The sequence below is a fragment of the Miscanthus floridulus genome, chromosome 3 (genome assembly GCF_019320115.1).
Source record: "Miscanthus floridulus cultivar M001 chromosome 3, ASM1932011v1, whole genome shotgun sequence".
NCBI classification, from domain to species: Eukaryota; Viridiplantae; Streptophyta; class Magnoliopsida; order Poales; family Poaceae; genus Miscanthus; species Miscanthus floridulus.
Window position 1 is genome coordinate 135,618,644 of NC_089582.1, and position 11,739 is coordinate 135,630,382.

The window sequence follows — 11,739 nt, forward strand, 5'->3', positions numbered from 1 at the left end:
TAAGCACCACCTCTCACACTGCAGGGAGTGCTGCCAACGCCAGAAAATTAGGGAGCGAAGAAGTAGGTGCGTCGGTGCACAAACCATCGAAAGAAGTATTTTATTCATTGCAAATTGATTCTCTCGTGTAGTGCCACAGGCAGCATACATAGTTGTGCTATTGTTTATTGCTTGTGGGATCCACTAAGAACAGTAGGAAGTGAAGCTACACACTGCAGGAAGGAACTGAACGAAGCACCGCTGTGAGTTGGCAGGAATGAACAGTGTTAGGCAACACTCACGCTGTGGAAGGCCTAACATGTGGGTCTCTACTGCCATGTCAGAAGCTATTTTGAAATGGTCATGAAATGTATTTTGTCTGGTTTTAAAAGTTAGAGGATGTATAATTCTTGGTATTAGACTTTGGGGTGGGTGGGTGGGTGGGTGGGGGGGGGGGGGGGGGGGAGCTCTCAAAACTCAGTGACAAATTAGAGGATTAAATGGACTTCACTGTAGCAAATTTCCAATTGTTTTCATATTTAGGAGAACACAAGAAAGAAACTAACCCATTGTTTAATATTGATAGCTCACACAAGAGCAAATTTTCCGTGACCGCTCAGCTTACGAACATAGCATCAGCTCACCTTATCTTATTCTCCTGTAAAGTTTCTACGAAAGAGCCATCGCCCATCAGCTCTTCCACTGGAAGGCCACTGGGCTCCTGACTCGATGATGGTGGTTCTCCCAGATGATGTGTCCGAAATCCCACCCTGTCTTCCGGTTTGCGCAGGCTTCATTTCTGAATATCAGAATAGCGCACAATACAGAAGGCCGAATCGACTCGGCCATTTATAATCAAATACAGTCCACTAAGTTCAGGATGCATTACATGCATTAGTATACTTAACCATGTAATCAGTAGAAGTCTTCTTGCTCCTATGCTACTTTTGATCCACACTAGCTCATTGCATACATTCTTGAGGGATGCAACACACGAAAGCACCAAATTGGAGAGGTGTGTTTGTGTAGTACAAACTTATGCCTGACGCACTCATAATTTGGAATCCCATGCAACAATAGCACATTTGGGAGGCGAAACGTGTATTAGAGGCTTTGCAAGTTGCAGCAGGCGCCACATTGTACATACATTTTTTTTTTTCACACTGCCATCGGAGAAAGAAATCCTAAAAAAGAATTGCAGCTTCTTTCATCCAGCACTTGGACATAGCCGTTTTCATTTCTATGATAGAACTGTTGAAGGAATCAGTTTAAAACAAAATCAAATTTGTAACTCTCTCAATTGTATATTACACGTATGTGTGAATGTGATAGGGTTGGAAGGTGACAGATGACAAGTAAACATGTTCCTAGAAGAATTTCATGTTCATCATGCCACTAGAAAAGTAGAAATAGGGCAGTTAGCTTCCATGCCATGTCTGTATCAATGATGAACTGTTAGCATGCCTCCTGAATATCAGAAATAATTTACATGAGCTTGGGCGACATTATTTCATCCATCAATTATATGAAACGTTTCTTTTGAATCATGATTCTATATGTACACCCTGCGAACATTTACAATGAAATTACAGTCCTGTAAAACAAGGACCAGAGACATTCTTTTCCTTGCCAATTGCTATATGTGCCTAGTTGGCAGTTTTGCTGCTTTCGAAAAGAATTACCATACAAGCAATGCGTTGTCCTCAACAATGAAGCTAAGGTTATATTTACATTAATCTTCTTGCCCCTATGCTACTTCTAATCCCTACTCAGAACGTGTCTGAGTACATTCTTTCCATCATAATTTATTCAGACTATATATATGAAGTCAAAACGAATTGACCAGGTACCCGATTCCTCCTTTTTTGCCTATAATGTCGTTAGTATCTTCAGGCTCCAGCAGCAGTGTCATTCTATCGAGCAATTACTGTAAATGTTCACTGTCAAACTGTAATAGTGCCACCAGTGAAGTTATGCTAGAAGGGGCTCCACCAAAGGTCTCCGCCGAGTATCAGGGAGGTCCATGGTATAAGCTACTATTGCTGAAAGCAGTGAACAGACAGCTGGAACTAAGCCCAAGCCAAGTCTTGTAACTGAATAGCCAAATGCTGTTCCTAAATTTGATCCTGCCATGCGAAATTCCAACCTCATCAAAACTTTTACTGGAAGATTACAAAGTCAATTTTGCTTATGATGATGTTCCAGTATTAAGATAGTGGCAGTAATTACCTTGATAGGACTCAAGAACATACAGAGCTACTCCACATGAAACTTTGTCAACAAAACTTAATGAGCCATACACAAAAGCACAACCATTTAGATCTTCTCCTACTAAAACACCTTCCATGCTAATACTTGTCACCTGGTATCAACGAAAGGACAGGAAAGATAAAATTATCTAAGAGAACTCCCATAACATCACAAGAGCATACACTAAAATATGTGTAAATGAAATTCAGCTGAAATTAAACAGGATACCGTAACACTTAAATTGAAAGGGAAAATAAAACGCTCATAGTAAGAAGTTTAACATATGCAGATATATACAGGTTGCTCACAAGTGTTGCAGCACAATGTTAACAGTAACACATCAACAAATAAACTAAGACATACCTAAACAAAATTTATCTGATCATAACATGGCATGTTGAGTTCGCAACTGATTCCTTTTCTCTCGAGCACACAGGAGAAGCGTGTCATTTCATCAAAGAGAGAGAGAGAAAGACCCAGATTTATAACACCACATGCATACCCACAGCACACACCAGAAACACACCAATGGCGCACAGCCATTAGAACATACACACCATAGGACCCTCAACAAGACAACCAAGAGTCAGTTCTTAACTGGTAATGTAGTTTTTCACACATACATAAGTCAGCTTTTCAAGGTTACGATAGAATACAACATGATGAGTTGACGACACACCAAGATATATAACAGATCTGATATATAACATCTCACCAAGGTATATAACAGAACTGAACAGCAAAGACACATTTGCTAAACCAGATAGTCCTGAAGGTCAGGATTGAAATTTAAGTGGCAGCATACCAGATACGTTAGCAAGCTAACAACTAGGTACATGGATGGTGGGCCAGAATAAGAGCATACCACTATGACATGATAAATTGATAATATACCTTCTTACAAGTATATTTTTTCTTTAAATGTGTGTATTATCAAATTAGCTACATAGTATAAAATTTAATTACCATACTATAATAAATCTCCTGAAGTTTTTATCATCTCTTGGAAGTACAGGTGTTAATTGAGATTACAGTATACTTACTGTCATAAGTGCATTCGCAGCTCCTATTATGGTTGAAATGGCATACATGAGGTTGTGCATTCTGCTCGGTAGAAAAACAATTCCAAGACCTGACAATATCCAAAGCACTGCTCCAGCTGAAAAGTAAAGCTTAAGACGCCAACTTGACCATCTAGTCTCCTGTAAACAGTTTTGAAAGTAATTGAGTTGAGTAACGAAGTATTAAATTAGACAAATTAGATATTAACAAAATAGTCTGACCTGTAATATTACAGATACTATCAAACTGCAGATGTAGATAATAGCAGGTACCTGAAAAGGAAAATGAAAAATAATTAATCCAGGGGAAAAACTATATGCAGATGGGACAAACTACTAATTCTAACAAATACAGGTCATTAAAAATGCTATTGTGTCTTCACTGGGGACGAATAAAAAACCATTTTTATTTAACATATGATTCAGTATTCAAATTATTAGCCATCAGATTATCTGTGACCACCAAATGTACTAGAGTTCATAGAAAGCAAGCTTCATTTCAGAAAAGGCTTAAATTCAGAAGCTTTTGAGGATTCCAAGTACTTAATTCGTTGATAATAAGTTATACTGAATATAATAAATCACTCGTTTGTTCAATCATTTCAAATTTCTACAGTAGCATGTTCATCAGTTGAGTACACTTTCACAAGGATATATCAAATGATAAAGACAAACTAAATGCAAGAGCCAAAACAAATGGAAGGGACTTACCAATGCTTTGGAGTATTGATTCATTTCTAAATCATTTATTACATAGAAAGCGAGAAATGCCTGTTCAGATAAATGAAATGTTATCACTGACTGGTCATCTGGTTGAAGCTCCAAGCAAAATGACAAGTCTTATAGTCCAAATCTACTTAAAATAAAGGTAATGCAAGTCTACGTACACCAGAACTTTGTGATAATGAACAAAAGAAGTTCGTTAATTTGTCCAAGAAACATAAATGGTAATCTAGTAACATTCATGGCTTCAAAATATGAATAAACTATAACATATAATAAGAATTCACTTAGTCTAGGATGATCTGAAATTGGTACATTTTAACACAATACTATCTTGTTGAAACAATGTATATATTTACATTTATAATACAGAAATGAACAAGTAATTTTGAGATATGTAACATTTAACACCAGAGGAAAAAATGAACCTATATGTACACTTTCTCATTAGCATGTGAAACTGAAGACGGATACAACAATTTATGCTATTTTGAGCAAGTCAAGGTTCTATAAGGGCATGTACAGTGGACTAGTGGAGGTGCTTATCTAAGAAAATCAGTTTCGTTTTTTTTTGGCCATATCATAAATCATACACACTAGGTTCTTATAAACTGGATACAATGCTTAAGCTCGCTCGGGTGCTTAAGGTGTGCTAATAACGTAGTTAAGCCTATTTAAGAACTAGTTTGCATTTGAGGGATTAACTTTTATGCATGTGCTTAATGATGTGACAACATTCTCTCTCTTTAAGCACTCATGCCTAACCACCTTGTGTAGCATGTGCCCTTAAGAGAAACCACAACCAACTATAGAATACATGCTCAACGTAAAAGCAAAGAAAAAGGTAAGGAAAAACTTAGATAGGGATATGCTCCTAACATGAGACATCTACCAGCATAAAGAAAAAGGCACTATGTCCAGAAATATTCTAAAGCTTGCTATGTATCTGAAAAACACTCTCAGAGCCACAAAATAATATATTGTGGTACGTACTGGCATGCCTTATGCTGGTAACTTTACGGTAAAAAGGGAAAGTCTACTCTTGAGTACAGTATAATAATCTACTGTAGATAGTGAGATACCCTCTGCCACAGCTGGTAGAATAATGTTAGGGCCGAAAAGGAGCACATAACATAAATCAACAAGAGTAAACAGGATGCAAAGTATAAATGCGTTTAGAAGTTCCCAAAAGAAGAGATAATTTCATCCCTATATCACAGAGTAAAAGATTACAAGGTACCTGTGAAACATTGGTCACCAATCTAGTCAGAGTGTAGACTAGAGCAACTTGGTAGTACAATACTTTCTTGAACCAGTAGGCCCATGAAATTGTGGAAAGACTCTTATCCATGCAGTGCCGGATTGATCTAAAGATAAGGATTTTGTTTAAAAATAGCAAAAGAAAAAAAGGAGATGAAAAACCTAGGGGAAGTCGATAATTTTTCCAAAAGAATGTTAACTATGAAGGTTTCCATCTTACCCAGGCTCTTTGGTTCCAATCAAGAAGATGACAACAAAGCAACATCCGAGGGAAATGGACACATAAGCAATCCAACGATACTGGCCAAAGTATTAAAAAATATAATGAAAATGAAGAATATCAGAAACATAGCAATACAGATTAGTAAATATACAAGAGAGTACCTGAACTAGTACGTTCACTGACTGCAATAGAGTAAATATCAACAAAGCAATGCCATACAGGCAAAGATTTGCAACCTAGCAAAAGCATGAAAATTAAGAACATCAGATGCAATTACTTTGTTATTATTTGGACATGGTAGAATGAATGATCGAGTAGAGTGTTCTAACCATCGTGAAGGCATTACGACAGCTTACAAGTGAAACCCGGCTAGTTGGATTTGATGACATGCAGTTTACCATAGACCTTAGGAGCATATGAAAGATATCCATAATAAATGTAATGCTGAAACCATAGAAAAGCATGGAGAGAAATAGGGAAAGAAAAGCCAATACATGTGAGCGACTTGAGTAACTGCCCAACCAACATTAAAAATAGCGGCAAATGTGCTGTATCCAACAGTCTCCAAAGTAGATGAATTAGTTCCCATAAGTTTGCAAGGAACACAGCTACCAAAAACAGACGAGAAGGAAATTGCCACTAAAATAGATCCTCCTGCATGCCACAGTTTGAAATGCCCAAAGCGATCCATCTGGAACAGAAATGGTATGTTCATAACTTCATATATCTACGCCCAGAATCATACACAGTAAATGCTAAAATGAATCAATTAAATGTTGTGACTAAAAGGAGGAGAATCAATTAAATGTTGTTTTATTGCAGCTTCTAATAAATGAATCATGTTATTTCTTGGCTCATACCAATTCCCCAACAAAGATTGTTGTGAAGCCATCCGCCAATTGTCCAGAAAGCATGACAGTAGCAGCGTCGCTGCAAAGGTGAATTATAAAGTAAAGTGTCTGAAATAATCCTGAAGCTTTTACTTCCAAGCTGTCAGCATCTCAATATTTCTCAAAACCTGGATAAACAAACATGATACAATCTGACAACTCAAGATTTTCGGCAGACTCTAGGACATGTCATGGATCAAAAAATTAGTAAGCACTTTATTAGTAACTAACATGTTGTCATTGCCTTACTAGTTTTTGAGCATTGTAAATCATTATTTTTTTTCTTTCTGAACATTACTAGCACTAGTAGTAAAAAGGGACAGCAGAATTTTGATGATCAGTTGTGCAAACATTTGAAAGTTTTAAAGTTTTTTTTATCAAGGACATTTTAGAGCATATGGCAGTAAAATATTTTCTGTAGTAACTTGGAATTAAACATGAACTTACTTCCTAATGCACAGCAGCAGAGGTAAAATTACTATTGCAGTAGAGTAAACAGAGTTAGAGTAAAGCTAAAGTGAGTGCATAAACAACTCCAATTTCACATGATTTAGCAACATGCTAGAGAACAGAATATAACCATATGCATTACAATCGGAGAAAAAGAAATGTAACCCAGAAAGCACATACCCTGGACTAAGTCCCAAATCCGTCAAGAACACCAGCAAATAGGTAAACCAACAAGATGATGTGATGTCATTGAGCATATGCCCAGAACCGTAAGAGAGTATCGACACTCGCCCTAAAGGCTCGTCCAATTGTGCATCATTTGATGACTCATTGTCCCTCATATTAACCATTAACTGAGGTTAGCAAGACTACAAAATTACCACCTGCACCAAAATGGCACTCATGTTACATTCAGTTATTAATATGTAAATAGTACAAAATATCACTCCCAACTTCCGAAAACAGAATAATACTGCAAAGCTGCTGTGCAGAAGATCCACAAAAACTGTAAATGTTTGCATATTACTCGTGAGTTTTTGGAAACAATGCAAAATTCCAGGTCAAAAACCAAATTTCAGTTCATCTGAGATATATTTGGATTGATCAACTGGCAACGAAAGCTGATAAATGAGCATAATTTGTGAATTTGTCCACGATTCCTACAGCAACAAAACAGGATTCAAGTCTCACTTGCATGATTGATCCTGACATGTCGTTACATTGTCCTGCAATAAACACGAGATATGGACCATCTTACTGATGGCTTGAGAAAGTACAAGACCACCGTGTAAGGTCAACCAAGCTTTAAGTCGATCACCAACTCGAATACATGTACATTTACCCAGACCCTACGACAGGCTACAGGCAACAGCAACTACTTCAGTGCGCCATAGTTTTAGGAAGAAAGACTCGCAAGAAATTGACACGCAAAAAGATATATTCGCATTTCCACCACCAAGGCACTAACCCCGCCCTCCCACTCATTCCAGAACTTTATGAGCCTCCTCTGGTGTTACCTTTCCCATTCCGAACAAGGATTCCCACATACTCACGCCCACACGTCCAGCCTGCCCAGACATTTTCAATACGAATTGAGCTGCAGTCAAAAAAAGTTTCGCCACAAGATCGTTTTTTTGGCAATCCCAGGTTCAGGTTCAGAAGGACTGGCTGCAGGCGTTAAAGTCCAAACCAAATTGAGTCAAACAGTAGGGAGTACGCATTAAAAACTTGGGAAAATGATCGTTTTTTTAGCAGCCGCGGTCCACACGAACTGCCCGCAGGATGTAAAGAAAACTGCACACATCCGTCCTATGTCACGCGGTAAGAAGGAACCCCCAACCTCGAAATTCCATGGCGATAGCACGGGCATGGACAAAGGCGCCAGCCTTGTGAGTTCCGTCCCCAAGAACCTGGGAACCAACGAAGCGGAGGCAGAGAGGAGCTCACCTGCAGCAGCGAGGGCCTCCGGCTCTCCGCGCGCCCGCGCCGCGCGGCTCCTCTGGTTCAGAACTTTGTCAAAGAAGGAAACCCCGCCGCAACTGTAAAAAAATTAAATGCCCCCTATCTCGGGAGTCGGGACCCAGACCAAGGAAGGCGACGGGGACACGAGGAACGTCGCGTGGACGGCAGGCTGGCAGGGCCGCAGGGGTGGACTAGAGGAGAAATACTGTGTTGGGGAGCAGCGGAAGCGGGGACGCAACGCAAATACGCAATCGTGGAGGAGAAATACTGTGTTGGGGGCGCGCCGAGCGCCGAGAGGAGAAAGATTTTTTGGAATTTTTATAATCGTGGCGGGGGCGGCGCGCGTCACGTCACGGCCGTCACCCCCGTCCCCTGGACGGCTGGACCCACCGAGCGGCTCCCGGCACGGGTGGAGTGGTCAGAGGTGGGCAGCGGACACCGGAAGGGGACGCCTGACCTGAGCCTGACGGGCACCTTTCTACCCGTAGACTGGGTGTGGGCGACTGGGCGGCGACCAGCGGACAAGTGTTGCTCGAAACAAGCAGGAGCGGCCGACCAGCGGTTGGAGCATCCGCGCTGCTGGCGTTCTCGGGCGGCACAGGCCTGCGAGTGCTTGCCTGCCGGTCTTCCTGTAAAGAAGAGTGGTAAAAACGGAACGGGGGGTGAGGTGATGACTGGTGAGCGAATCGCGTGAGCAGATGGGCGTGCATTGTATTCTAGCACCACGTACGTTACGTATGCCGCTGTAGCTTGACCAAGCTGGGAGTGGACGTATCCGGTTGCTGTAGTCCTCAAAGACGGCTCCCGCTGGCCGCTGCACATCGATCTCCTCTGGAGCCGCACGGCGGACGTCGGACAACAAGTGTTCGCTTTGATCGTTTCTGTAGCTTATAAGTTAGCTGATGTTATTTTATTGTGAAAGAAAAACAATGAGGTGCGTGATTTGAGGATAAAATAAAATCGCTGGAACCGATTGGCTGCGGAGGAATGGCATGCACAGGAGATGATGGCCCACACATCGGTATGGCACATCATTCTGCAGCCACCCAATGCAGATCCCGTTCCCATACACTGTTCGGAATGACCCAATGACCCAAGGACTACGGAAGGAACCGAGCAAAGACACGTGGCGACGTTCGGCTGGTAAGAAGATCAATCGGAATTCACTGTTCACAAATGGTTTTTACTATTCATGTTCTCGTAAATTTTTTCAGATTTCTCCAAATTCCTCCCCGTAAACGGGGCCACGGTGTACGCAACGCAAGCTCACCTGTCCTATCCTGACTCCTGGAGCCGGCCTCCGGGAGAGTCTGAGGACGTGGCCGAGGGCGATGGAAGGCGACGGGGGGCGAGGGACGTCGCGTGGACGGCGGGCAGGGTGGAGCGGGACTGCCAGTGCTAGACCCGGGTGGAGCAGAAGCAGAGGCGGGGAAGCAATCGGGGGAGCTGGGACGGACAGGGAGAAGCAACAAAAACATGCGGGGGGAAGTGCACCAGCGCCGAGGTCGACTGGTTGAGGAACCGCCCGGTCTGGAGCCGCGACGGTGCACAATCTCGGGGCATTGGGGCAAAACCCAAAGGATGATAAAAAAATGCGGGCGCCGCACGTCACCTCAGTTCATTCGCCGCCGCCCGCCAGGCGCCAGCCCCGGGCGTCAGGGGCGGCGACTGCAACAGCGGCGGCGGCATGCATCGTGCTCGTGCTGCCTGCAGCCGCAGCGCAGCGGGGCAATATCATGCGTGCACCCTGCAGCGTGCTCGGCGGCCGGTGCGTGCCATTCTTCATCGCCGTCTAAAGTTCTGTTCTGATGAATTCTGAACGGCTCGCTATGAATGATGCGTCGATCCAGAAAATCAGAAACCAAACACGCTACAAGTGATTCGCTAAAGCCGGTGGCGTGCAACTCATGCTGCCGTTGCTCGTGGATATGACCAGGCTACGGCCCCCAGAGGCCCAGAGCATGAGCCCATTGACTACTGTTGCGCCTAACTAATACCGTGACACCGACTGCTCCAGGTCCCAGCATCGTGTCACCTTTCTTGCGTGAGTCTGTCGCTATATCATCGTGGATACTATCACCATTTCTTGCGTGAGACTTAAAAAGACGGAATATACCTAAAGACTTAGTCTAAGAAAAGAGTGCTTGAAAAATAGCTATTCACATACCTGAACCTTAATTGTTTCTGCTGGGTTTCAACTCTAATCTATCACAACTTGTTTGGGACTTAAAGTCTTTGTTGTTTGTTGTATATGCATTCCTCATTCCAAATCAAAAATCGTTGTGATTTTTTCTATATACATAGTCTTTACTTTTTATCTTGACATAATTTATATCTAAATACTCCCTCTATGTTCCTAAAGAAAGTCGTTTTGAGGCTTTCTTCCTAAAGAAAGTCGTTTTGAGGCTTTCTTAAGTTAAATATTTTAAACTTTGACTACAAATAAATTCTTTTGGGTCGAGTTTGAAAATATAAAAGTTATGTAAGTAGATTCATCTCGAAATATAGTTTATAAAAGTATATATTGACTATATTTTATAGCAAAAAGTAGTGGTTAAAGTTATTTTTTGAGACCGTGTCGATGTCCAAAACAACTTTGTTTAGGGACATGGAGGGAGTACATAACAAAAGCTATGCTCTACAAAATCAGATACAACGGAGTATATACGAAGAGAATTGATTACAAGAGTCCAACTCTAGTTGTGGCCTATACTACTAAATATAACTAAAGTCCTAATGTAACCGAACTCGCACATAAAATCCAATACTCTCTGCGTCCCAGAAAGAATATAATTCTAGCACAATGTCACATTTTAGTACTTTGAGTTTAACCAATTATAGGTAAAAAAAACTATCAATATTTATAATATCAAATAAATACCATTAGATTAATTACGAAATTTGTTTTTATAATAAATTAATTTAGAGCCATAAATGTAAATACTATTCACTATAAATAAACTTGGTCAAATGTGAAGTACTCTGCGTGGCACACAAACCATAGTCGTATTCTTTTTTGGACGAAGGTAGTACATATCTAACACAAACCAATATACTATCAGTCAAATTTTCTCAAGTTTGACTAGATTTATAAAAAAAAAATTACCAATATTTGTATCTCCAAATAGATTTATTATGAGAATAGATTCAATGATCTGACTAATGATACTAATTGGACTATAAGAACAAATTTTTTTTGTATATATATTCAATCAAAGTTAAAAATGTTTAACTCCTCGGAAAGCAAGAACAGCACTTATTTTTGGATGGAATGAGTAGTTGATAGGGCCTACCTCCGTGGCCCTAAAAGTCTATTGTAACTTGTATTTATTTAAAATATATATTAGCTAGGGTCTTAGGGTCGTTGTTTGGAATAGAGCTAGCAAACGTGTCCATACATTACAAAAGAATATAGACCTTGTTGCATGGTCATCTAAACGAC

At 40.9% G+C, this 11,739-nt stretch overlaps 1 protein-coding gene across 3 annotated transcripts; it reads right to left on the reverse strand.

Moving 5' to 3' along the window:
* Nucleotides 1–1,477: 1,477 nt before the first annotated feature.
* On the reverse strand, nucleotides 1,478–8,550 carry LOC136542527 (uncharacterized). Of its 3 annotated transcripts, none has more exons than XM_066535018.1 (13): nucleotides 8,283–8,548; nucleotides 7,017–7,219; nucleotides 6,357–6,426; nucleotides 5,991–6,187; nucleotides 5,826–5,901; nucleotides 5,658–5,732; nucleotides 5,494–5,573; nucleotides 5,254–5,380; nucleotides 4,002–4,061; nucleotides 3,513–3,563; nucleotides 3,273–3,431; nucleotides 2,209–2,341; nucleotides 1,478–2,105 (listed from the first exon to the last, which is right to left on the reverse strand). In XM_066535018.1, the coding sequence occupies exons 2-13, from the start codon at nucleotides 7,184–7,186 to the stop codon at nucleotides 1,951–1,953; spliced, it is 1,353 nt and encodes a 450-aa protein (XP_066391115.1). In that variant the 5' UTR covers nucleotides 7,187–7,219; nucleotides 8,283–8,548; the 3' UTR covers nucleotides 1,478–1,950. The 3 variants fall into 3 exon arrangements, 2 of the variants coding, with proteins under 2 accessions (XP_066391115.1, XP_066391116.1); XM_066535019.1 differs by lacking the exon at nucleotides 8,283–8,548 and adding an exon at nucleotides 7,853–8,263; XR_010780719.1 differs by lacking the exon at nucleotides 1,478–2,105 and having other exon boundaries at nucleotides 2,229–2,341; nucleotides 2,593–3,431; nucleotides 8,283–8,550.
* Nucleotides 8,551–11,739: the final 3,189 nt, after the last annotated feature.